The sequence below is a fragment of the Brachionichthys hirsutus genome, unplaced genomic scaffold (genome assembly GCF_040956055.1).
Source record: "Brachionichthys hirsutus isolate HB-005 unplaced genomic scaffold, CSIRO-AGI_Bhir_v1 contig_850, whole genome shotgun sequence".
NCBI classification, from domain to species: Eukaryota; Metazoa; Chordata; class Actinopteri; order Lophiiformes; family Brachionichthyidae; genus Brachionichthys; species Brachionichthys hirsutus.
Genome location: NW_027180351.1, coordinates 119112 through 142433, shown reverse-complemented (window position 1 = coordinate 142433; position 23322 = coordinate 119112). Strand labels below are relative to the sequence as shown.

General features: G+C 44.5%; 5 protein-coding genes across 5 annotated transcripts; 2 read left to right on the top strand and 3 right to left on the bottom strand.

Annotated features, from left to right (window-relative positions):
• Window positions 1–1643: 1643 nt before the first annotated feature.
• On the bottom strand, window positions 1644–5188 carry LOC137913912 (elongation factor Tu, mitochondrial-like). Its single transcript, XM_068757533.1, has 10 exons — window positions 5146–5188; window positions 4456–4502; window positions 4218–4356; window positions 3897–4063; window positions 3521–3790; window positions 3286–3418; window positions 3009–3113; window positions 2774–2925; window positions 2517–2636; window positions 1644–2111 (listed from the first exon to the last, which is right to left on the bottom strand). The coding sequence occupies exons 1-10, from the start codon at window positions 5180–5182 to the stop codon at window positions 1905–1907; spliced, it is 1377 nt and encodes a 458-aa protein (XP_068613634.1). The 5' UTR covers window positions 5183–5188; the 3' UTR covers window positions 1644–1904.
• A 1124-nt stretch (window positions 5189–6312) lies between these two features.
• On the top strand, window positions 6313–9102 carry LOC137913933 (hsp70-binding protein 1-like). Its single transcript, XM_068757556.1, has 8 exons — window positions 6313–6391; window positions 6440–6480; window positions 6578–6770; window positions 6882–7106; window positions 7719–7874; window positions 8103–8199; window positions 8291–8402; window positions 8713–9102. Exons 1-8 carry the CDS (start codon window positions 6313–6315, stop codon window positions 8791–8793), a joined length of 984 nt encoding a protein of 327 aa, XP_068613657.1. The 3' UTR covers window positions 8794–9102.
• A 457-nt stretch (window positions 9103–9559) lies between these two features.
• LOC137913904 (lysoplasmalogenase TMEM86A-like) lies at window positions 9560–11081 on the bottom strand. Its single transcript, XM_068757524.1, has 3 exons — window positions 11031–11081; window positions 10472–10715; window positions 9560–10011 (listed from the first exon to the last, which is right to left on the bottom strand). Exons 1-3 carry the CDS (start codon window positions 11079–11081, stop codon window positions 9560–9562), a joined length of 747 nt encoding a protein of 248 aa, XP_068613625.1.
• A 964-nt stretch (window positions 11082–12045) lies between these two features.
• LOC137913901 (aspartate dehydrogenase domain-containing protein-like) lies at window positions 12046–14518 on the top strand. Its single transcript, XM_068757522.1, has 7 exons — window positions 12046–12100; window positions 12270–12414; window positions 12494–12578; window positions 12746–12895; window positions 13319–13542; window positions 13627–13766; window positions 14472–14518. The coding sequence occupies exons 1-7, from the start codon at window positions 12046–12048 to the stop codon at window positions 14507–14509; spliced, it is 837 nt and encodes a 278-aa protein (XP_068613623.1). The 3' UTR covers window positions 14510–14518.
• A 41-nt stretch (window positions 14519–14559) lies between these two features.
• Window positions 14560–22369, bottom strand: LOC137913900 (glycogen [starch] synthase, muscle-like). The gene is made up of 16 exons (XM_068757521.1): window positions 22242–22369; window positions 20500–20618; window positions 20097–20278; window positions 19266–19457; window positions 18853–19038; window positions 18448–18592; window positions 18169–18286; window positions 17890–18010; window positions 17679–17785; window positions 17488–17547; window positions 17161–17353; window positions 16834–16960; window positions 16646–16741; window positions 16365–16528; window positions 16200–16280; window positions 14560–16120 (listed from the first exon to the last, which is right to left on the bottom strand). The coding sequence occupies exons 2-16, from the start codon at window positions 20615–20617 to the stop codon at window positions 15884–15886; spliced, it is 2127 nt and encodes a 708-aa protein (XP_068613622.1). The 5' UTR covers window position 20618; window positions 22242–22369; the 3' UTR covers window positions 14560–15883.
• Window positions 22370–23322: the final 953 nt, after the last annotated feature.

Genomic DNA, 23322 nt, shown 5'->3' with positions numbered 1-23322 from the left:
TTAACACGAAGCCAGCAGTTTTCTTTTTCTTTCATGGGAAACAAAGTATTTAAGTACAAGGATAATCTGATAAATGCATGTAAGCTTCTTTCAAAAGGATTCATTCCATGACCTTTTTCAAGGATGACACTTGTCTTGTCCCCCACCCCCTCCCCCACTCTGTCCCCACCCACATGACATGCATGGTCCTTCCTTGCCCCTCAGCTGAAACAGCCATGGTTATCGTTAAAACATTTACATCCACGCCATCGTGACATTTAGCAGGATGAATCAAGCCCCTTCACACAATCAACTATCTAGAAGTCACTTCAGTGCCAAAGGGATGCATCTGAAATGAAGCGTGTCCTCGTGCGATGGAAGGAGGACCGAGAATAAAACTCAGAGGCTTCTCACCCACTCTGCTCTGCTGGAGGATGAGAAGTCAGGTGGGGTCACCCTTTCCAGCATGCAGAGTGGGCCGTTGGAAGGCAAGCGTAGGTTTAATTGCAGCAACTTTGTTCTTTGCTGGATTCCATCAGCCTCCAAAAGCAGCTGGAGGGAAGTTAAAGATCAAGATTCACCAGCGGCGCTGCACAGACTTCAGCGTCGTATCATGCTTCCTTTGGTTCCTCTGTTAACTAGCAGCGCTGACACTACTTTATGCACCTCATGGATGACATTTTGGACTTGAGCCTCACCAAGCAGGAACCACAAGAGCCACACTAACTGTGTTTCACCTGGACAGCGCTGAAGCCAGAATCACACAGAAGCGTTTCCCGTACGCTCTGCTCGTGGAGACACTCGTCCCACAGCTGGGCACATCACTCAGCGGCGTGTCTCTGGCCTTGATTCCTGCAGTCGTGCAGTATTTGATTACAGCAACAGGTTGATTGTATTACAGGAGGCTCAGACTCAAATGCCAGCAGCAAACGCAGAGCAGCCGGAAGCTTCCTGCTGGGGATGAGCAAGCAAAAGAGGACGCCACCTACCCAGCGCACAGAAACACCAACAGGGGCCGGACGGGATTATCATTGCACTGATATAATCTGAGCAGCGTTCCTTCAAAAACTATTAAGAACTGTCCAAAAGCCTCCATTAGTGTCTCGCTGCTGGTTGCCAGTAACAATACCTGATTAAGGAATTGCTGTTAAAGATTAGGTTTGTTAACGAATTAAATGTTGGTGATCTTGTCAGACTACTTTTCCTATAATGTTTTATAACGGCTCGTTATAAAACATCCTATGGCAATTAAATTTGACATTAAAAATGGAAGCGTGATTGTACAATGCATCCGAGCACCGATAGGTGTTCAAACCTTTCCTTAAATATCTTGTTAGATGTGCAGCATTTGGTGCATTTTTTCCTAAATTGGTTTCAATAAATCTTAAGAATACAAGCAAGCCATGATAAGAGAAACCAGTCAATTGTGATGGAGACCAGTTTGGCTTTAGTTTTACTCATTTTAAAGCATCTACGCCAGGGGAACTAAGGAGCTGCTAACAAACTCATCACCCACAAACTGTGGAGAGTTGACTCGTTCAATTGGATTTAGGTCATTTCAGTTCACAAAAAAAAAAAAGCATAGAAAGTGACTGACCTCCGCTGTTATATTTTAGTCCAGCTCTAGTGTAGTAGAAGCTTGACACACCTTAGCGCTGCCATCTTGTGTCCCTTTCAGGTCTTGCAACATGTAATTGTCAGTTTAACAAACCAAACAAATGCTTTTTAAAATTATTTTACTCATAAATGACACAAATTGATGGTCTGGCTTCTTAACATAACATCACATTGACATTTTGGTTGGGTGAAAATGCGTAACACACGTGAACTCGTTTGATTCCTGTCCTGTTTGAGGTCTGCTCAAATGTTTAAGTACGGTATTTATTTATTTCCATGTTCCTTTCTTTTAACCAGATACAGGCAAGTTAGGAAGCCCGTGCTGCCTTCTTATCGGCGCTTGTTCCCCACGCCAACACCTTTTCATCTTCTGTAAATGTCAAGATTTCTGTGACCAGGCCAGTGCCAATGGTGATGTTTCCATCTCTCAGAGTGAACCTTTGTCCTTTTTCCAGAACCATCGGCTTTAAGAGCATGAGGATCAAGGACGTATCCTCACCAGGCATCACCATGTCCTGCAAGGCAACAGCAACACACAGGAGGCGGGTTTAATTCTTCACTGTTACTGTACAAATGGGAGAAAAGCATTAGCATACGGTAGCAGCAAATATTAAACTCATGTGTTCGAAAGCTAGCTTTAAACGGCTCGGTGCAACAGATTTCTACAATGAACACCATCAGTGGCCATCCTTCAAATCATGTTTCTAAGAAAACAGTAAAACATATATATATATACATTTCTATTTTCAAAATACTGAACTAAAGTCATAAGTAAAATTTGGTGAAACTACAATTAAGAGTTTGTGAGATGCACCGAATAAAATGCCAACAACCTTTCCATACAAAAAACAACCACAACAAACAAAACAAAAACAATTTGACATCTGTTTACTGACACAGACAGGCACACACACACACACCTTGTCCTCAGGCAGCGTTATTCTGCAAGCCATATCCCAGGTCAGAGAGAACATGACAGGTCTGTAGTTGTTGATGAACGGTTTGTGTCGGCCTCCCTCCTCCTTACTCAGAATATACACCTGTAATCCAGGAACACACACCCCAACCCAGATACAAACACACATCAGTGTTTTCTGTACAGTCATCTACAGCAAGTGCGACTCTGCGTCTGCCAACTGTTCCCAACAAAACACTCTGGATCTGTGTGACCTCGTACCTGGGCCTTGACTTTTTGGTGCGGCTGTATGGATCCTGGTTTGCACATCACCATTCCTCTCCTCACGTCTTCTTTCTTCAACCCCCGGATCAGAGAGCCAAGGCTATCGCCTGCCTCCGCCCGATCCAGAGACTTGTGGAACATCTCGATGCCTGAACCCAACAGCACAAAATTGATTGTGAGCGTTTCAAAAATGCATACATTGTTATTAGACTTAAAATAATTCGTTTCTCACCTGTAACCACGGACTTGAAGCAGTTACTGAAGCCCACAAACTCAGCCTCGTCGCCTTTCTTGATGAGACCCCTCTTTAAGGTGCCCGCCACCACCGTACCCCTGCCTGAGAGATACGATCGACAATGGGATGTGACATTTTTAAGGTCACAGTGAAAATATTTCGCCTCTCGCCACAAACGACTCTATAAGCAGTCGCGTCTAATGCCACGGCGACCCTTACAGTTCAACGTTGGGATGAACTGTGCACTGGCTACACACTTCTCATCTTTTCATACCTGGAATGGCATAAACTGTTTCGATGGGTAGAAGGAAAGGTTTATCCAGCTCTCTTTTGGGCTTTGGAATATACAAATCCAAAGCGTCCAGAAGTTTCATCACGGCATTCAAGCCAAGCTCAGGTTCTCTGTTCTGAGGAAGAGTGGGATTTTTTTTTTCTTTTCTTTTAAATGCTCAGCAACCGACAGTGCAAAATAAAATCTAAGACAAATTGTTGCCAGCCGCTTTGCTCACCTCCAGGGCGCAGAGGGCTGACCCGACAACAATCGGTGTATCATCTCCGTTATAGCCAAATTCCGTGAGCAGTTCCCGGACCTCCATCTCCACCAGCTCCAACATCTCCTTGTCCTCCACGACGTCAGCCTTGTTGATGAAGACGACCATATGCTCGACGCCTATCTGCCTGGCCAACAGCAGGTGCTCCCTCGTCTGCGGCATCTGGCCGTCGGTGCCAGCGACCACCAGGATGCAGCCGTCCATCTGAGCTGTGCCTGTGATCATGTTCTGGGGGGGAGGGGGGGGACAGAAGATGGCTAGGTGTTTATTAAAAAAAAGGGGGGCGTTCAATTTATACTGAAGCTTAAAATACGTTCTAAAAAATGAATAAAACCTTGACATAGTCAGCGTGACCAGGGCAGTCTATGTGGCAATAATGTCTGTTGGCTGTCGTGTACTCCACATGAGAGGCGTTGATAGTAATCCCTCTGACTCTCTCCTCAGGAGAATTGTCAATCTCCTCGTACTTTTTGTAGTTAGCGCCGCCGGCTTCAGAGAGCACTGAGGACCCAAAACAAACAGGCCAAAGTTGCATTTCTGAAAGCTTAAATTCCCAACCTCTCTTTTGTCACTGGATCAAATTCAGTCTCGAGAGCAAATGCAATAATTGAATGTGCGAGTTTATCAGAGAACATCCCATCAGGTCAGTCTGAACCTTTCGTGATGGCCGCCGTCAGGGTCGTCTTTCCGTGATCGACATGCCCGATCGTTCCGACGTTAATGTGAGGCTTCTCTCTGACGTACGTCTTCTTTGCCTCTGCAGCAAAAGACCGCCGACCCAGTGGCACGACACACTAGAAAAAAAAAGGACGACACAGGGAAGACAAATATTTAGAAAAAAGTTCCAGAATCTTTTAGAGAATCTGGTGGCCGTGGTTTCTGTGCACACTCACCAACTTGAGGGAGCTGTGCAGAAGGCTCGGCGAAGCAAGTTGGAGGGCTAAGAAAAGGCACGGAAATATGCATACTTAGATAATGATAGATGATTACAACACAAAAAAAGCTCATCTCAAATATTTATTTCACAGTCAAATTTTTAAAACTCATGTTTCCCTCAATCAACGCATTCGTGTGTTGGAATAATGTCTCCCTTGTCCTGGTTTAAAAAATAAATAAAACAAGGAATCATTCTAATTTGGAAAAGAAAGAGGAAACGAAATTTCACTGCTTATAATTGGGAGCCGAGACGATTTATTTGAGTGACGATGTGAGCAAATGTCAGAGATTCGTGGTTGCATGCAGCTAAGTGCAGCTGTATAGCAGCTAGCACGACATGGGACGTCGTTTGTATCAGAATGGAAGACTTAACAGGGGAATTCCCTTTTAGATCAACTTCTGTTTGCTATCTGAACACAGTAGGTATATATCTATCTACCACAGAAGACATTTCCGATCTTTATTCATCGCTCATGTTCGGCTGTGTGACCTTGCGCTGCCAGCGAGAGGCATCATATAATTCGTTCGTGATACGCCATATTTCTACAGCCGTAAACCAAAATCACACCCCGCTGTTCAGAACAAACAAACTACTGCGAAAACTGACTGAAATTCATAAGTTAACGATCAATATTAAACGGTTTTACCGGAGAAACATGCACGCAGTCTCACGAGCGCCGCCATTTTCGATGGTTCCAACAGCCAAAGACGATAAACGCATCAAGCGATAAACTCCCCGGGTTTAAAGGTGTCGCTTCAAGAGGCTGAGACGCTAAAAAAATAATCTTATTTAAAACAGACTGTTTGTGCAACTTGTGATAAGGAGAATGATCAGATTATAGTGGTGTTTTTTCCTTATATTGCACGTTTCGTCGTTCGAGGCAACCAGCTTCTGTTTCCAAACGGTACATGCGATCATTAGTCAATAAATGTTCAATAAACCTTGTGATTTTCTGAAATGCCGTTTCGGGAATAAACACACAAGCTGGCCAGGTGTCTGATGACTGGGGAGACATCAGTATATCTCCATCTGGCTGGCGACACTTAATTAACACACATCAAAAATAGATGCAAGGATTGTATTCAAAATTCACATTTTGTAATATTAATGTTGGTGTAGGTTCTCGATCATCGGGTCATCGGTGAAGGACGACTGAAGCAAATCGATTTCCATCTGGGGGGGGGTCAAATATACATAAATATAGAACGTACGTTCTTAAATCAAACATATTTAGCATTTTACACACGACGATAGAATTACAAGGCAAGTACGTCTCTCAATCTTGTTGATACTCTCTGCACGATATGCGCGCAAGACTCACCCGGATTTACCTTAAATGCGCTAATATTGCGAAGTTTCGCTGTTTAAAAAAAAACAAAAAACATTGTCTTCAGCGTTGCTTGCGAGTGTTATAGAAGGTTTACGGTAAAGCACGGCCGCCCCCTCGCCATTCGCAAGATTAGCTAGCTAGCTAGAATCGTCCGGCCCCTTCAGCAGCGTTAAACACCGCGTGTCGTTTTATTTAACATTAAGACTGTTTTAAAGGTAAAATCGGGAAAATCATAACTGTCAATGGGATTAAACTCCACTCGTAGCTGAATTAAAATCTGTTTCTAGTTGTGTTAACTTAGCATTTCCGTATCGAATGTTGGCGTAAGATAAATTAGGTTTCGTAAACCTCTGTTTATAGAGTTCCTTCTCTACACGTGCTTGTCTCGCTGGGGGTTCATATCACGACCACTGGATCCACCTGCTCCATAGTAGCTGTCCCTCATACGAATGTCTCTTTCTGCTCTTCAGCTGTGGTGCAATCATGACAGAAGACAGACGGGACAGGAGATACCAGCAGAACCTCCAGGGGGTCCTTCAGATGGCGGTGGACGCTGGAACAGGTGCAGGTGCGGGTGCAGGTGCAGGTGCAGGTGCAGGTGCAGGTGCAGGTGCAGGTGCATCGGCTCCTGCCCAGCCCATGTCAGAAGAGGTAAGATGAAGTTCAGCTCTGAAACGTCAACGTCGCATTCTGTCCTGTTGCATCGAGAGGAAGGGCGAGACATTCTTCTGTTCTCCCTTCGTGGCAGAGGAAATCATGGCTGACAGTAGCTCTTGCTGAGTTCGCCGACTGTCAAATGGACGACGTCGCGGAGATGAAGCGCTTCTTGGCGATCCTGCGTAATGAAGGAGCACGAAACGAGGAGGAGCAGGAATATGACCGGCGGGAGTCAGCTTTTGAGGTGCTGTCAGAGCTGTGTGAGAACCTGGACAACGCTCGAGGTTTGTTGTAAAGGACGATCTAATATTTGGATCGGATGTTTGCCTCGGCCTGAGAGCCGCTCGCTGAAACGGCGTTGTCGGTGACCCGTTTCTTTGTTTCTCCGGCCTCAGACCTGATGACTCTCGGCGGACTGGAGCTCTGCGTCTCCCAATATCTGTGCCATGTTCAGAGTGGACTGAGGTGGCGTGCTGCTGGGCTCATAGCCGCCTGTGCCCAGAACATGCCGCAGGTTCAGGCCTACTTGCTTGGCATTGGGGTGTTACCCACATTGCTGCAGCTCACAGACTCAGACCCCGACCCCACCGTCAGAGTCAAAGCCCTTTACGCTGTGTCATGTGAGTGTCTCCGGCAGTGCTACTAGTTACCCTGAATACTACTACTAATACTAATACTGGACATTCGGCTTGTCCCATCGCGGGTCCCCACAGCAAATAAATGTTCTCCACTTCACCCTGTCCTTTGCATCGTCCTCCCCAACACCAGCCACTCTTGTGTCCTCCCTCACTACGTCCATGTATCTTCTCCTGGGTCGACTTCTAGTCCTGTTCCATCCTCAGCATCCTTCTACCGATACAGTCCCCGTCTCTCCTCTGGACATGTCCAAACCATCAAAGTCTGGTCTCTCTGACCTTGTCTCCAAAACGTCTAACCTTCACTGTCCCTCTTATTGTCTCGTTTCTAATCCTGTCCAACCTGGTCACTCCCAAGGAGAACTTCAGCATCTTCATCTCCTCCACTTCTAGCTCTGCCTCCTGTCTTTCCCTCAGAGCCTCCGTCTCTAAGCCGTCCATCATGGCTGACCTCACCACTGTCTTGTGGACGCTCTCCTATCACACAAACACACCCGTTCCAACCCGCCTGCACACGAGTAGAGGCATTAATGAATTTGTAATGCTTTAAATATTTTGTACCTTGTGATGCAGTTTTCATTCAATCTGTTGCTTTAGGTCTCGTTCGAGAACAGGAGGCGGGACTCCAGACTTTCCTTTTGCACGATGGCTTCACGGTTTTAATGCGAGGCATGGAGTCAGAGAATGAGAAGCTCAAAACCAAATCGGCATTTCTTCTGCTCAACTTGCTGACGTCACACCCCGAACAGAGAGGTATTGAGAAAGATTGGATCTTTCTGTTAAAGAAAGGTGGCACACACACACACACATCACTGGTGAGCTTCACGGATATCCTTTGATATGCATCTGCATAATCTCTACAATTTCTCAAATCCGCACTGTTCCACCCGATTCTTTCATTTTTGTAGAATAGTCATTTTGGAGCCAGTTGTGAGCTTTTCATTTATGATGTCTCTGATACCTGTGTCCTCCATTGTGCAGAGACAGCCGTCTCCATGGGAATGGTCCAGCAGCTGATATCAGTCGTCCGCACACCTCACGCATCTTTCCATGAACATGTGCTTGCTGCCCTCTGCTGGTAAAGAAACCATTCAGCACTCACACTTTGTTTTTGTTTTTGTTTTTCCTCGAGTTATTATACGCTTTTTGCATCCCCGATGTCTGTCTAGTCTGGTGGAAGACTCTCCAGAGGGTTTAAAAGACTGTAGGAACCCCATTCTGGGTCTGGAGGACTTTCTAAAACAAAGATCTGCAGAGCTCCAAGGAAAAGAAGAGAGTCAGGTAATTTTAGTCTGAGTATTAATTATAAGGATAAATAAATAAGCTGTTTTGTTATTACTATTTAAGCTGCAGCGATGGTTGTTAGGATAGCTGTCTAACTCGTGTAAATCTACAACTGCATGACTGCTGTGGAAGCATTGGGTGCCACACAGAGTCAAAACTACATGTCAACAGGGAGAATAATTTAATAAGTGAATTATATAATTCTTACAATCATCAGACAAACAAAATCGATGTTGACTCCAACATTACTTCCTATTGGTTTGATGCTTGACCTGCTTTTTTAAAGTCCTGTTTTTCTTTCTAACAGGAAGAGCTGGACTTCTGCGAAAGGTTGAGGGTTATGTGTTTCCGCGGGCAACAGTCGGATGACAGTGGAGTGGATCGTTGAAATCTTGTTTGCCTCAACTGTTCTGTTTTCAAGCGTTCAGTGTTCAAAGACGTGGCGGAACGACCCGGATTTGGTTCTTTAGCATTGTGCCATGTTTTTAGGCCATTAACACAGATGCTGTTCTTATTTTGTGTTTTACTTTATAAATACCTCTAATGTTTAAAAGAGTTTTCCAGTTTATTTTATCCCACAACTTTCAATTCTTCTTTCAATAATTTAGATCTGAATATTTAGCCCTTACATCCCAATGTTGATCTGTTTACATGTGTAATTTCACATTTTCTCTGATATTAAAGAATTTACATTTCAGTTGACTGTTCTAAATATGAGTCAGTGTTATAGGCACCACTTTTTTTATTCTTCACGTCATATAATTGTATAAAAAAAAAACAAAGGAGCATTTTTAAAAACGATAAACATCCCGTCACCACCGACATGTAAACATGGACTTCAGGCAAAATCACTTTGCTCGAACGACAGAATCCACATTTTTTATTGTAAAATGCTCTTTGAGTTTCTTTCAATCTTGTTTGTGGCGTTTAAAAATGCCAGTGTGGCCAGTGAAATGTCAAATACAAATCTAGCAACACATAATATGGCGCGGTTCTGAACCCAGTCAGTAGCAGTCAAGAAGAACTGACCCTGTTCTATTTACGCTTTGCTGTATTTTGGAAGTTAATATAAACTGTATGACCTGCTATAAATTTGCAGGCAGTATAACAAGTTTCCCAGAGTGTCGGACATACTGCAGGATTTAAGGATATGTCTAGTACCTCTTCCATTTTGGGTAGGATTCCTTGCTCTTACCTGCGTCTATATCTCCCACTGCTATTAGCAGCTGTGCCAAATAATATGTTGTCATGACAAGAATGCTTCCGTGCTCTGTAGGCGGCATCACCTTGAAAACCTGCACAGCCAGGGACAGGTCAGAGACTATGAAGGACAAGCTTCCCAGCAGAGTCGGCGTGTGGCGGGTTCTGATGGCTAATATCCCCATGAGCGTAATGAGAACAACGTAGACCCCCACAGCTGGAATCAGCACATCTGCATTTTGAGCCTTTAGCAGGAATGGGTATACACCAATGTAAAAGCCTCCCCCTATCAAGCACAGAATAAGGTATAGGAAACGCATCCCGGAGGATGAGGGTCGTGCTGCGTAACGGCTGGACAGGAAGGTGAGCGAGTAGAGAAGATGAGCCACAGCGAAGGCGCCCATTCCTGAAACACATACACCATATTAGGGGTCAGTTTAGTGGCAGCGTGCTGCATGTTCACTAACGGACAGCACGAGCATCAAAGCCGTCCTATTGAATGGACCCCATCTCATAGATTTTATGGATCAAGCCAACACTGACCCATCTTAAAAGGTCCTGGTTCTGATGCCAAAAGAAGGAAGAAAAAAAAACATCAGTGTTAGAGCTGATCCTGTTTGATCAAACCTGCTGACCCATTTAGAGCTCTCTGAAAGAGCCCCTTCTCTTAGTAGTAGTATTTTTGTTATGGACTGATACACATTAGAAATAAATATCTAAAACATATAAACTCTGCAACTTGAATTTTGTGGGTTCTGATCACAATCAAAAATAAATAACATGACTGAATATGGAGTGTAATTTTATCTCTATTAGTATTAGTATTAGTAAAGATGCATCTTTAAAATTCTACAGTCACCGCCTACCATGCAGAAATAGCTCAGGCCACACCAGGCAGCAGTCTCCCACAGCAGAGAAAACCAGTCCTCCCAACACACCCGGAATGTTCCGACTCCCGTTCCAGCTCAGCACCACTGCAGCTAGTAGGAACGTCGGCGCGGATTTGACGCCCGCGGACACCATGGATGCAGGCATTCCAGGAGTCCACAGGTAGAAGTACAAAGCTGTGGATAAGAAAAAGGGCAAGAGGGAAAAAAGGAGTGCGCAGGACTGATAGAAGGATGAAAAGAGACGGGGAAGCCACAAAATGAACGGTCAGCAGTAGACTGAAATGAAGACACCAACATTTCTGTTTAGGACATCGGTGTGGGCAGCCGGCAGCCCTCGTGGCACCCAGGTAGCAAGTCAGGTCTCAGCATTTTGCTCAAAGGCATACCAGTATGTAAACTGGGGGAACTGGGACTCAAACCACCAACCTCCGAATAAGTGTTCGATGATTCAGCCCATTGATAACCAACCTCCCAATTTGTTAACCATTCTATTCCAAACTGTTTATAATGTGAGCAAGTGAAGTCTGTCAGATACCATATTACTTCTCTGCCGCCTGTCGTAGGCGTCTGTCTCCAGGATGTCCATCGTGTGTGTGGTGGTGGGGGGGGGGGGGTCAAGCAGACGCCTCAGCCAGATGACCTTGTTACGATCGCTGCTGGGAATATAATCCTCAATAGTTTTCTCCCGTTTCCAAGCTCTGTCCCGCTCCACTTATTTTGCGTTTCACACCGGCGAACTTTGGACAGCTCTTTGCCATTGGATTGTGTGATAACAATGTACTCCCCGAGTTTTCATACCCAACAACTGACCTTTGACCTCTTCTGATGGAAAGTATTGATGAACACACAGCGGGCAAAGTTTAACTAGCAGTAAACCCAAATGTGAACAAAGGTCGTTACTCGATATGTGAACTAATGAATTCAAATGGAACATTAATTGTCGGAGAGCAAAGAGACTTCCTTGAAGAAAACCAATGAAATCTTTGTTCTAACCTGTGAAGAAACAATTCAACTCAACAACTAAGACAAGAGACGGCGCTGTTGGAGTGATTAACTGCATTCAATTATTATCTGATAATTGGTGAGTTTGCTTGCCTGCAAATATGTAAGATGAGATATGTGTGGGTTTTGGGAGGTGTTTTTTGTTTGTTTTTGCTTCAGATTTATCTGTTGTTAGAATATTCATATTTTATGCAACAACAGAGCTATGGCATTAAAATAAATAGGAAAAAAAATACACATATTTTCCAAATATTAGCATACGCTTAGAAACAACGTAACTTAATGATTAACGAGGGCCTTCCACCTCAAACTTTGCACTCTGTTTTCCCACAATTCCCTCTGTTGCGTTGCAAAACTGAAAGGCATGCGGCGCTCGAAGGGTGTGGGAGTATCTGGTGAGTAAAACAATAAATGATCTTTGGCTGATTGAGAAGCGATTGTGGGAGCTCAGACAGGAAGTCAGGCCAAAAGCAGTCGTGCCTGTTTGTGTTTTGGTTTGTGTGGATGTGATGTGGGTGAAGGTTCTGCTTTGTTTCTCAGCACAGGACATGGCTGCCAGTTCTTCCTCCCAAAGGATTGGAGTTGTAGGATACGGACATCTAGGTGTAAACTCTTACTAAACTCCACACGATTTCATTGTCTTTCTAAAATGCTATTTTCTCTTGGTGATGAATTCCTCTGACAATGAATATATTGTACTGAACATTCTTTACTCCCTCTCTCTCATGTGTGTGTGTGTGTGTGTGTGTGTGTGTGTGTGTGTGTGCATCAGGACAGTTCCTGGTGCAAAGGATCCTTAAAGATGGAGCTGATCATGGACTTTCGCTGGCTTTTGTTTGGAACAGAAATCCTGACAAGCTCAAAGGTGTCGTTCCCGCTGAGCTCATACTCGATGATCTATCATCGTCAGCAAACAGGTGAGAACAAACGCCAGAAATAAACGCGGAACACTGGCTCACACATTCAAAAAAGAGATAACGACAGCGTGTATTCCAGGTCGTGTGACGTGGTTGTGGAAGTGTGCCATCCACAGATAGTGAACGATTTTGGGCTTCAGTTTCTGTCTCATTCGCATTTCATGGTGAGATTCTTTTTGTGATATTATGACACACCTGGAGAGATCTTATAAAGAGACAGATTAATCTGCAGCATGGAGGGAAAATACAGGATATAAGCAGGATTTGTAAAAAAAAAAAAAGATTCACAGTGTCCTTTTTTCCTGGCTTCATCTCTCCTCCTTCCTCTCAGCTTGGCTCCCCATCTGCGCTCGCTGACCCCGATCTGAACCAGAAGCTACGTCAGGCAGCTCAGACGTATGGGAAGACGCTCTACGTTCCCAGGGGGGCGCTATGGGGAGGCCAGGACATCCAGAGGCTGAACGATAGTGGGGATTTGAAGGTAACACTGGTGTAGGGGAAGGTGTGATAGAAGCCCTTCACCTGCTCTATTTTACATTCAGGATGTTGAACAGTGGCATGCCAACCCTAATGCTATCAGGGTAGGTCAGATTGGTGCTCAAATGTTACTAAAATGTTGTGGGATTCCCGCAAGTCTGTAAACCTTAGATAACAAATTTGGCACAGGTAGAGAGGACCACAGATAAAGTAAAGCATTGTCGAAATGGTTTGTCCAATACATGCCTACATAAAAAAATAAAAAACAGGAACAAAAGTTTATACATTTGAATTTATCTTGATGTTTATCCTAATTCTTAAATAGATAAATGTCAGAGCTCTGTTTCATTTCATTTCACCAGCAAATGTTTATTTATTCTGCCTTGGCGTGTTCTGATTTAAACCTTTCTCCTCTCTCGTTTTCCAGGCTCTGTTCATAAGAATGTCCAAGCATCCATCCTGCTTCAGGCTGACAAGAGACCTCCTCTCTGACTCCACGGAGAACGAGGGCCGGCGTGTTTTATGCCGAGGCTCAGTGGCAGAGCTGTGCCCACTTGCACCAAACAACATCAACACCATGGCGGCTGCAGCAGTGGTGGCCGGAACGCTCGGTTTTACTGGCGTTCAGGGCGAGATTGTCTCCGACACAGCGTGAGGCTTTCTCGGTATCCTGCAGGCCCAGTGCAGCCTCTCACGTCTCCATGACGACAGGTTTCCTGCTTCCTCCTGCTCCAGGTTGAGCGACTATCATGTGGTGGAGGTGGAAGTGACTGGGCCGACTGGTTTCTCAGTGAACACAGTGAGGAGGAATCCAGCCAGACTCGGAGCTGTAACCGGCAGCGCAACCTACACCTCCTTCTGGAATAGTCTGCTGGGTGAGTCCCGTGTCGTTCTCAAAGCGCGCGCTTAGAAGCGGTAATCAGATTACTTCAGTGAAAGTATCAATCTAAAAACATCATTAAGATCTTTGTCTTTAGTTTTTTTTTTTTTTTATTAAATAATTGAAGTGGATACAATTAGATACATTTATCTGCAGCATTTTTTCTTTTCGATGAGGCAGTAAAAGTCCAGGGTTTCCCACCTCAGACCACAATCTGGGATGATTAAGATTATAATCTAATCTATGCTTTTTGTGGATTTGTGGGTGATATTAGCTCGTTCCAGCCTCAAATACCGTAATTAAAATGGTAATATCTAAGATATCTAAGTAGGTGAAACCTAAAAAATAAATACAATCTAGACACCAATGAGAAACCTTTATTTTTTTTTAACAACGAGAAACAACTGCTTGAACAAGATGTAAATAATTATTTTCCCCCTCTTCCTCCCACCTCTCTGTACTATATTTAAATATTTAATGTTGTCAAAACAAACAAAACACTATTTTAACTGCAGTCAAGTGGAATAAAATGTCCCCAAACTGCACTCAAGCAGATTAAGGAAATGCACGTTATGGTTTTTCGCCACCGACTACAGAAATCCATTAACACCAATCAGATAACTGATGTAATAAAATAAGTGTTTAGGATGAGGGGACTGTTACTAAGCTTGTTTTTTCAAACTATCTTTGTTTCTCATAGCTTGCAAAGGTCACGGGGGCCGAGTGTACTTGTGCTGAAGCGGATGAGAGGCTGACGAAACTAACGACAAAGGCCACCAATAAATAAATCATTTGTAAAACACTAGTTTTTATTTTTTATAGCTATATATCACTTGAAGTTCATCTGGTGCAGCAAAAGCTAAAACCATTACAAGGAGTGTGAGAACAAGCCTGGTAAAACCGTTTCGTTCATCCATGACAGACGAATAGCTGCGCTCCTTTTCCAACACTCATTATTGCCCTTGACCTGAAAACATGGCTGCCAACTCGGAACGCACTCATTTTTCCTCCCCGTTTCATTCCTTTCAATAATAAATACCTGCCAGTATTAACCATGTTCACACAAGCCCACAATCAGACACACATGGAGTGTGTGAGGTTATTCGTGGGTGAAAGGTTTTGATACAGTAAGGTGCAGAAAGAAAACTAAATCTCACACACACACACACACAGTTTTGAATATGAAAAATAACCATATTTTTCTTTGCTTCTATTTGCTACGACTGCGTATCTGTGTTCAATCTACATTTACTATCCATCCTGGTTTGCGTTTGGTGAACATGTTCATTTGAAAGGAAGCAGAAAACGCCACAAGACGTAAAAAGGGCGAGTACCGGTACATGAGTACAACTATTTATGCATGTAGATTGATTTGATGTGGATATTCATGTGTGGGAGATACAAGTATCTGCCACAGACAAATCTTTAACTCCAATATAACAGAACTACTTGTACTGGTAGAATCACCAGCTCATGGACAAGAGGCTTGTGTTTGTGACGGGTTGAGAAGTAAACAATAATACGCAGTGACCTATTGTTGAGCTGTGAGCTCGCTTCATTAATTTAGAGAGCCTCTAATTCATGGCATCGGCAGATGGATGTTCACGCCTGTGCAGCGATAGAGGTGGCAGGGGATGTTTAGTTGAAATAATACCGTTCCCACATTTAAAAAAATGACAATCTTTTAGTGTGCATTGGTGACAAGCTGGTAAAAAGGAGAGTAATGTGGTTTCCTATACTTCGACCTCCCTGCAAATGGAGTTTAAAGACTCCTGTTATTAAATCAGTGCTCCAGTCCTATGTTATCTAGTTTTAGTACACTACAAAACCCAAAACCGGGGTTTACGCTAGTGATACAACTAAAATCATTACAAAACAGACATTTGTAAAATTCTATGGTATGACACGGGTGAGGAAGACACTGACAGCGACGCAATTGTTTTTTCACAATAACCCAGTGAGCGAATCATCACTCGCCTGCACCTGCACTCATCTAAGCTTTAAAGCTTTTGAGAGCAAGGATGACTTTTAAAACTGGCACAGATCAGGTTTCCCCAGTGAGGTTTAGCATATTCATCACGATTGAGCGTATGTGCGCACACGTCTCAGTTTTTAATCACTCGGCACTCCATTGCCGTTCCCATTGGCCACGTGGGCAGCGGAGGACTTGTTCTTGAAGGGCTGGGTGTACGGCTGGCGGATGTTCACCCGGTCCTTTTCAGCCTCCAGATCCTCGTCGTAGCGCTCGTCATCGTCTTCCTCGGCCTCGCTGTGGTGCGGGGATGAGTGACGGGACAGCGCTGGAGAAGGAGGCACAGAGGCTGGTCGTGGATAACGGAAACCTGAGGTCTGGGGAGAGGAGCCAAATGTTACGAGAATCCCAAGTAGTGGCACACGTCTGCATGAATGCAATCAGTAATTCACTTACTGAGGTGGGCTCATGAAGGTCATACATGTAGGCCTCAGGAAAGGCTTTAGCCAGGGCCATGTGACGGGCGGATATGTAATACTAACGCAGAAACAAGACAACCAACATGAATCCAACTTTGAGTTTCCACATGGAATGGAGCGGCCCTTTTGGGATTCTTCTCACCCTGCCGAGGTATTTCCAGTCTAAGAGGTCGCTCAGACGCTCGGTGCGGTTTCTCTGGATGATCCGCTGGCGTCGGCTCTGCTTGCAGAACTGGAACAGGAAGGAAGTGAGCTGGTCACAAGATTCGTCGACTCCCCGGAACCGCCGGTCCAGGATGTAAATACCTGCAAAAAAAGGAGAGAGCGTAATGAGGAAAGAAGGAAAATTATCCATGGCTATCACTTCAAGACAAAATTGGAGAATAACTGGGAATTTCGAATATAACGCGCGAGAAAACGCACCATATGCAGAGGGATCAGCTATGAGTTCCTCCATGAAACAGCCAAAACCTGAGAGGTTGGTAGAGATCGATGGGATTCCCATGACTGTGCACTCAGCTAATGGTAACAGGAAAAAAAAGTGAGGCTTTAATATTCTACAATACAGCTCAACACATAAAAACTCCAGGTCATTCATCAATGTGTCAAACCTGGTGTGTAGCCCCAAGGCTCATAATAAGAGGGGAAGACCCCAAGGTGGCAGCCTCTGACAAAGTCCTCATAATCCATTGGAAGTAGAGGTGAGGTGGACGAAAGGAACTCCGGATGGAAGATAATCTAAACAGAGGAGAAGCCCTCGGTTTTCAGAGTCAGATTGTATGAAGTTATCTCTGCAGCAATCTTAAAATGTTTGGCATGACGATCGCAGCAGAAACTCATTTAAAGCATTGATAGTTCAATTTAGGACGCGAGAGGAACTCTAGCATGCCAGGATGATCGTCCGTTGCTCTGCATCGCGGCGCCGACAACTGGCCCACCTTCACACGGTCAGCAGAGCTATTGAAGAGGCCAATTCGGCGTACGCAGCTGAGGATGGGGTCGCTGCTGTCCTCCAGCATATTGTGCGTGCAGATTGGAGGCTGGCATTGTCTCTGATTGGCAAAGATAGCGCGCTTCATTATGGTGAAATCCTCTTTGTCCAACATCTTGGAAACATCTGGCAGCTGTCCTCTGATGGGAAAAAAAAGCTTGATTTAGGCTGCAGGAAACTTGACGCTTAATGTTTTACCAGCTGGGAATTCATTTCCAAGATATGTATGCAGGTGTCATGGGCGGTGTCGTCTAGGTCTACGGGTCTTACTCACACTAGGAGGGACTCGTACAGTTTCTTTCCGAAGCGTTCCTTCACGGTCTGAGCAGTATCCCTGCCAGGAACACAAATAAAGAGAACATAACCTTAAAACAAGGCAACTACAAAGACTCTCGGTGAACATGTCATAGATGAGTTTAGCACTCTGGCTGCCCGGTTCACAGCGTTAATTCTCCGTGAGCTTACCAGAGCTGTTTCCTCACTGCTTGGCCCTTCAAGGTCTCCACATTGAAGTTATTTGTCCGAGCAGGCATGATAAAGAACGCAATAACCGTCACGTCGCTGTGGTTGACCTACAACAGCAAGGCCGTCCATCGCTGGGTTACATCTCGCATTCACCTTTTTGTTTCTCTCTCATTCACATAAAACCTTCTGCTTGACATCAAGACACACTTACGCGCAGCAGATAGTTGAGTCTGGCTAAAGCTTCCAGGAAGATGTCGGCACCTTTGTTGGAGAACTCGTACCTTCCGGCAATGAAGAGGAACAAACACTTATCCAGGTTGAAGTCAAGGTGTCTGAAAGTCAAAACAAAATCTGTGTAGCAGTTATTTCACAATTTAGAATGCTAAGAAAAAAAAAAGCTACTTCTTCCACTCTTGTCTCTAAAACAAATATTCAGTTCTAGTCTCAACAGTCCTGCATGAACATTGAGTTGTGATGTGAAGTGTCTGACCCATAGAAGTGTCCCCTGACAAACTCCTGAATCCGACTCTTGCTCTGAGCGTGGAGGTTCTGAAACTCGTGGACGGCAGAGAACTTCTTCACATTGAGCCCATTTGGCGTAACGATGTCTGTGTGTGACGGCAGAGATGATGTTAGCAGAGCTGCCTTAAGAACAGCATGCACCAGAGTAAAAAAAAATTTAATTACATTTAACTGCCCTGCACCGGTTAATGAGGAGCAAGGATAGAAATGAGCCAGGAAATTCCTGAATATCAAAACGGCCACATACTAGGCTTCCTGTTGAGCAGATGCTCGGCCTCGATGGCTGTGATCTGCGACACCGTGGTGAAGACGTGGGCGCAGTGACACGCTGCACGCTCCAGACAATAGCGATGGTAGATCTGTCTGTCGCCCGCCTCCTTGTCCAAGTTGAACTGGATGAGACACAAACAGGACACAGACGCCACTAAATGCCATGATGAAGTTTCTATTTCATTTTTTAAATAAAGTATTATAACAACCTACGGGACAAGCCGAATGTCCAGTAGGTTAGAACTGCATGTCAAAAACATGTTTGATTGCATTAATGTTTGCCAGTCCTGCAGCAGGAACCAAAGTCAAGCTGAAAAGCCTCTTTCTATTATTGAGTGTCTTTTTAAATTGCACTCCTGCATAAGCAAATGTCCACAAATACCTCTGCAAGCTTGTTATAGAAGTCCACATTTCCAGCACACAGGTATCGTCCCAGCAGTGTGGCGTGAGTGGTGAAGATGGTTGCGACGGGAAGCTGCCTTTGTCTACACAAAACCAGTCCAAGACCCGCCAACCATTCATGGAAGTGGGCCACAATGTGTGGAGGCTCCTCAGACTGAGCTGCATACTGCGTTAGGAGAAACCGCAACGTATAATTAGGAATAAAGTTTTTTTCCAATGTTTATGTTTTGATGTTTCTACAACATAAACGACACCCAGACAATCCCTCATCGTTCCGTGCTCAACCTCTCCTTTTGACACCAAAGAGCTAAAACTATTTGTTTGATTATTATTATTTTTTTTTATTAAATAGAAATTATTTTCCTTCGTTATTTTTCAAAAATCTGAGCGGACCTCTCCCAGAAGCCAGGCTGTCAGAAAGCCAAACAGCACAGCATCGTTGGCCTCGCGGTCAAACCACGGGACGCCAATGTCACAGAGGTCCCACAGCTCGCTCTTCCAGGTGTCCAGAGACCAAGCGGTGAAGCCGACGTCGATCAGAACGACGTAGGGGCTGCCCTCGATCAGCCACCGCCCGAAGTACACCTGAGAAACGTTTTGCAATTGGTGGTCAAGCACATCGTTATTTCACAACATAAAAAAAAAAACATAAGGGTCGCCGTTTAATTTAAGTATCACTGATCTTTGTACTCATTGTCTTGTTTCTACAGATAAATGGGCTGAAACACATTTCGATCCGACAGTCAAACATCCTTATTGATGACAAATTGTTTCAATCAGAGAGAACTTGCTTCGAGTACAGAACTACTCAACCGAGCGTGCAGACCTGACCTAATGAAATACCACAACATGAACATCTTCGGTCCAACCGTGCTCTGACTAAAAGGTGGCGTGACTCTTTATAGAAATGGGCTGCACTATCCCTTTAAAGAGTTCCGCCAGCACTACTCCGCCTTGCTCTTCCACTCGAGAACATGTCCAGAGTGACACAGCACAAAGGACCAAAATTAGCACACTCACGAGGACAGTCATCTATTTCTGGTGCGTGTCTTTCAGGGAGACACAGATATAACGTCTAACCTTTCACAAGGAAATGTCACAGGGTTACGAGACGTAGTAAGGAGAGAGGGCGGGGCCAAATATGCGTAGTCCTTGACATGACTGCTATTAAAACAGACTGAACTCAAGCGTGTCTGTGTGTTTGCCGCGCACGTCCAGCAGTACCTTGCACCCACTGGCGTTCATCTTGTCAATGGTTCTCTTCAACGTGGGGTTGGTGGGTTCGATCAGCTCCACCTGAGTGCGCACATTGCTCTCTACGTAGGGACCCACCAGAAAATAGTTCTCCCCCCACTCTTCCGCGGTCAGGCGCGCTTTGGTCTGGATGACGGTGTAGATGCCTCCGACTTCACGCAGGCACCAAACATGTCACACGGACGCACGTAAAAATAGGGACAGGCGTGTGATTATATTTAACCGGATCAAGGATTGTGTCGATGACAGAAATCTCTCTGCAGAAATGACCCAGTGATTTTAAACAATATCTAATAATAATAATACATTATTTAATGTCACTAACTGTAAAAGGGCTGAACGAATACACGCACACACACACACACACACTTGCCTTTGTTAGCAACTTCCCATGCAATTTCAAAAAGAACTGCATTTTCCAGATCGAACTCCTCGTCCCACTCCTCCAGCCCCGACAGGGATGTGACGGACAGGCTGCGAGCCAGCGGCATGCTGGGTAGACACAATACATTCATCTTAACAGTGTGCATTTTGAAACCCATGTTGTAGCGCTTGATTTCACTAATTCAATTTATTAAAAAAAAATACTTCAAGTGCAAATGACACCTTTTTTTAAAAACAACGCTACCAGTTCCTCGCCCATTATGCGTATTATTCTGAAACCACGCCTCCTGTTTCAGAACACTATTCCATTATACTGTGATGTAATATCCCGTCTCAATTCTTTAGCAAACCGCATGCTTTTCTTTTGCACAATATTTTGTCCACCCGTTGAACCATGGGAAATGCCATTTCATGTTTGTGGTATTTGCTCTGCAGATGATCAAAGGGCATGTTCTGGATACTATTACTACTGCCTCTATGTATATAGACACATGTACAGTTATACTCTCGTATATAAATATTGACCTACAAACATGCCATTGTAACTCCTGGCATCAGAAAACGTCTACAGTTTACGAAAGGAAGGAGTTTTTACGAAAGCGTCTCCTTTTTAGCTGAAAGATTCATAAAGTGTAATCAAAGGAGGAATGCGTTTCTCCTGACTGTAAGATGCAGCGATGGCACAACTTTGTGCGAGAGAGTGGCGTGGGCGAGCGGATGAATGGCCGAATGTACAGATAAGGATCCAGTCACTCGCACTTTGGCTATTGTTGAGCTCTGATGTGATGCAATCAGGTGAGGTTGAGACATGTGAAGAGAATGAACCTGTGCACAACACTGGGTTGCACATGTCCAGAAGGGAAACGGTCTTTCACAATAACCTCGTTGACAGTTTTGAGGATTCTTACACCATTCATAAAGACTCCACTGAGCTGGAGCAAACTCCTGGCACAGGAACCGACTGACTGACTGGGGAGGAAGTAAAAGGGCACACATGATTGTTTGTTGCCATAAAGACCCATAAACCAGATCACCAGACTGATTACCGACGACTGTAAACATATTCTTAAATAACATTCCCCTCATTTGCACTCATTTATTAATATGCAACTGATGTAAACATTATTGAACTGTATGTTGTACTACGCACCGGACGGAGCAGCGCTCCTAATCTCTTTGCATAGCCACTATTCAAAGAAAATAAAGGCTTTCTAATTTCTATGCTATTTCTAAGTTCAACCCCCCCCCCCCCCCCCCCCCCCCATTCCGAATCAGAATTTCATTTTGCATATTGTAATGTGTTCAGCTTCTAAACTAGTTGTGCATCATTCATAATCTGTGCACGCTTGTTCCTTTAACTCGCGTGTAAATTAAGCAGCAGGTGAATTCTCCATCCTTGAGAGGAAGAGGCTTTCCAGTGCACAACACTGTTTAATAGGTGATCCACCAGCATCTATTAAAAGCTTTTAAGTTTGACGTGATACTTAGAGAGACAACAAAATTAATAAATCATTAAAGTAAATATAGTAAAATGTAGTCAAATTCGACACCTGTATTGAATTTGAGTGCCATTATCTGCCATCTGTATTTTCTAACGAGTTGCGCTGCGGACGTGACATCCAGCAGGCACCGGGCTGCAACAGGACAGACACGGCGTCATGGTGCGCGCTCGGGCCCATTGAAGGCACGACAACCGGCATTGTGGAGTTTATAAGCTAAACGTCGACTCACCCTTCGGTTTCGTCCTGGCTTGTCCGAAATGAACTACAGTACACACATTGGCATCTGTCGCAGTCAATCCCTAAGGAGGAAACCAGCAGCAGACAAGCGAGGAAAAGGGGGCGGCGGCTTCAGTTACGTGCCAGCGATTCACATTGGTTCGGTCGTCCGTACTGGACAACCATAGCCTATGACGTAGCAGTGAGGCGGGGCATTTGAATGGGCAAGGGCCCCCAGCTGCTCTTACATTATTCATGAGCTTCCTTCCCATTGGCTTCACGTCTGCTTCTTGTACCCGCCTCTGTAGAAAACGCGACAGGAACTGGGCGCGTTCGTAAATAGAGAGACCCAATTGGCTGAGCGGAGGTTAAAGGGCTTGCCGTGGATTGGACGCGTCATCCCCCACGAAAGAGGAGGGTCGCGTCGACGTCACTTCCCCTGAACCTACCATACAGTTTCCGCTTTTGGTTGTGTCGTCATTGTCAACAAAACTGAAATTTTCCGCGCTTCCGTTGGCGAACGTTCACAGACTGAAGAAGTTGGCGGGAGCGTTTGTCGAGAAGAAACGCTGATAGGTATTTAAACGTACCAGCTATTGATCATTGCATTGATATTTTACACTCTAATTGACTAATTCCAATGATTGTTGCGATCAGCTTTTGGCGCGAGAAAACTTCGTGTTTACAATCGGGTTTGCTAGCTGGATGCTCCAACATAGTTCTTACAAAATCAAGTGCATTCTCTGCTTTATCCGGAAAATAACTCAAAATTAATCATCGAGGTTAATATATATTACATAACGTTACAGCTTTGACACGCGTTATAAACAACAAAATAGCTTGGAGACAAGTCTGAAAACAAACAACATAGCTTACTGACGCTGCAGTGTAGCATGTCGAGTGATTACCGCACATGACTGTTTGGCTAATGTAATATTTCGCCCATAAACTTGTCACGTTTACAGCAAAACGTTCAAGTTTATCATCTGGATTTCAGTTCAGTCTGTCCTTGTGCGCTCTGTCTCGGATGTTTTACTCCTTTATTCATGCTTTGCCTTTGTGTTATTGTTCTTTAAATCTAACAAATCCACTAT

Coding starts and splice junctions, on each gene's coding strand:
- LOC137913933 (XM_068757556.1), top strand. CDS start 6,313: ATGACAGAAGACAGACGGGACAGGAGATACCAGCAGAACCTCCAGGGG. Junction 6,771..6,881: donor GAACCTGGACAACGCTCGAG/GTTTGTTGTAAA, acceptor CTCCGGCCTCAG/ACCTGATGACTCTCGGCGGA. Junction 7,107..7,718: donor AGCCCTTTACGCTGTGTCAT/GTGAGTGTCTCC, acceptor CTGTTGCTTTAG/GTCTCGTTCGAGAACAGGAG.
- LOC137913900 (XM_068757521.1), bottom strand. CDS start 20,617: ATGCCGCTGGCTCGCAGCCTGTCCGTCACATCCCTGTCGGGGCTGGAG. Junction 19,458..20,096: donor TGAACGCCAGTGGGTGCAAG/GTACTGCTGGAC, acceptor AACGTTTCTCAG/GTGTACTTCGGGCGGTGGCT. Junction 16,529..16,645: donor AGCTGATCCCTCTGCATATG/GTGCGTTTTCTC, acceptor CTTTTTTTGCAG/GTATTTACATCCTGGACCGG.
- LOC137913912 (XM_068757533.1), bottom strand. CDS start 5,182: ATGGCGGCGCTCGTGAGACTGCGTGCATGTTTCTCCG. Junction 3,791..3,896: donor GTCACGCTGACTATGTCAAG/GTTTTATTCATT, acceptor CCTCCCCCCCAG/AACATGATCACAGGCACAGC. Junction 3,114..3,285: donor AACAGTTTATGCCATTCCAG/GTATGAAAAGAT, acceptor CGTATCTCTCAG/GCAGGGGTACGGTGGTGGCG.
- LOC137913901 (XM_068757522.1), top strand. CDS start 12,046: ATGGCTGCCAGTTCTTCCTCCCAAAGGATTGGAGTTGTAGGATACGGA. Junction 12,579..12,745: donor TGTCTCATTCGCATTTCATG/GTGAGATTCTTT, acceptor CCTTCCTCTCAG/CTTGGCTCCCCATCTGCGCT. Junction 13,767..14,471: donor CTTCTGGAATAGTCTGCTGG/GTGAGTCCCGTG, acceptor TGTTTCTCATAG/CTTGCAAAGGTCACGGGGGC.
- LOC137913904 (XM_068757524.1), bottom strand. CDS start 11,081: ATGGACATCCTGGAGACAGACGCCTACGACAGGCGGCAGAGAAGTAAT. Junction 10,716..11,030: donor GGCGGCAGAGAAGTAATATG/GTATCTGACAGA, acceptor TCCTTCTATCAG/TCCTGCGCACTCCTTTTTTC. Junction 10,012..10,471: donor GCCTGAGCTATTTCTGCATG/GTAGGCGGTGAC, acceptor TATGTGTTTCAG/GAATGGGCGCCTTCGCTGTG.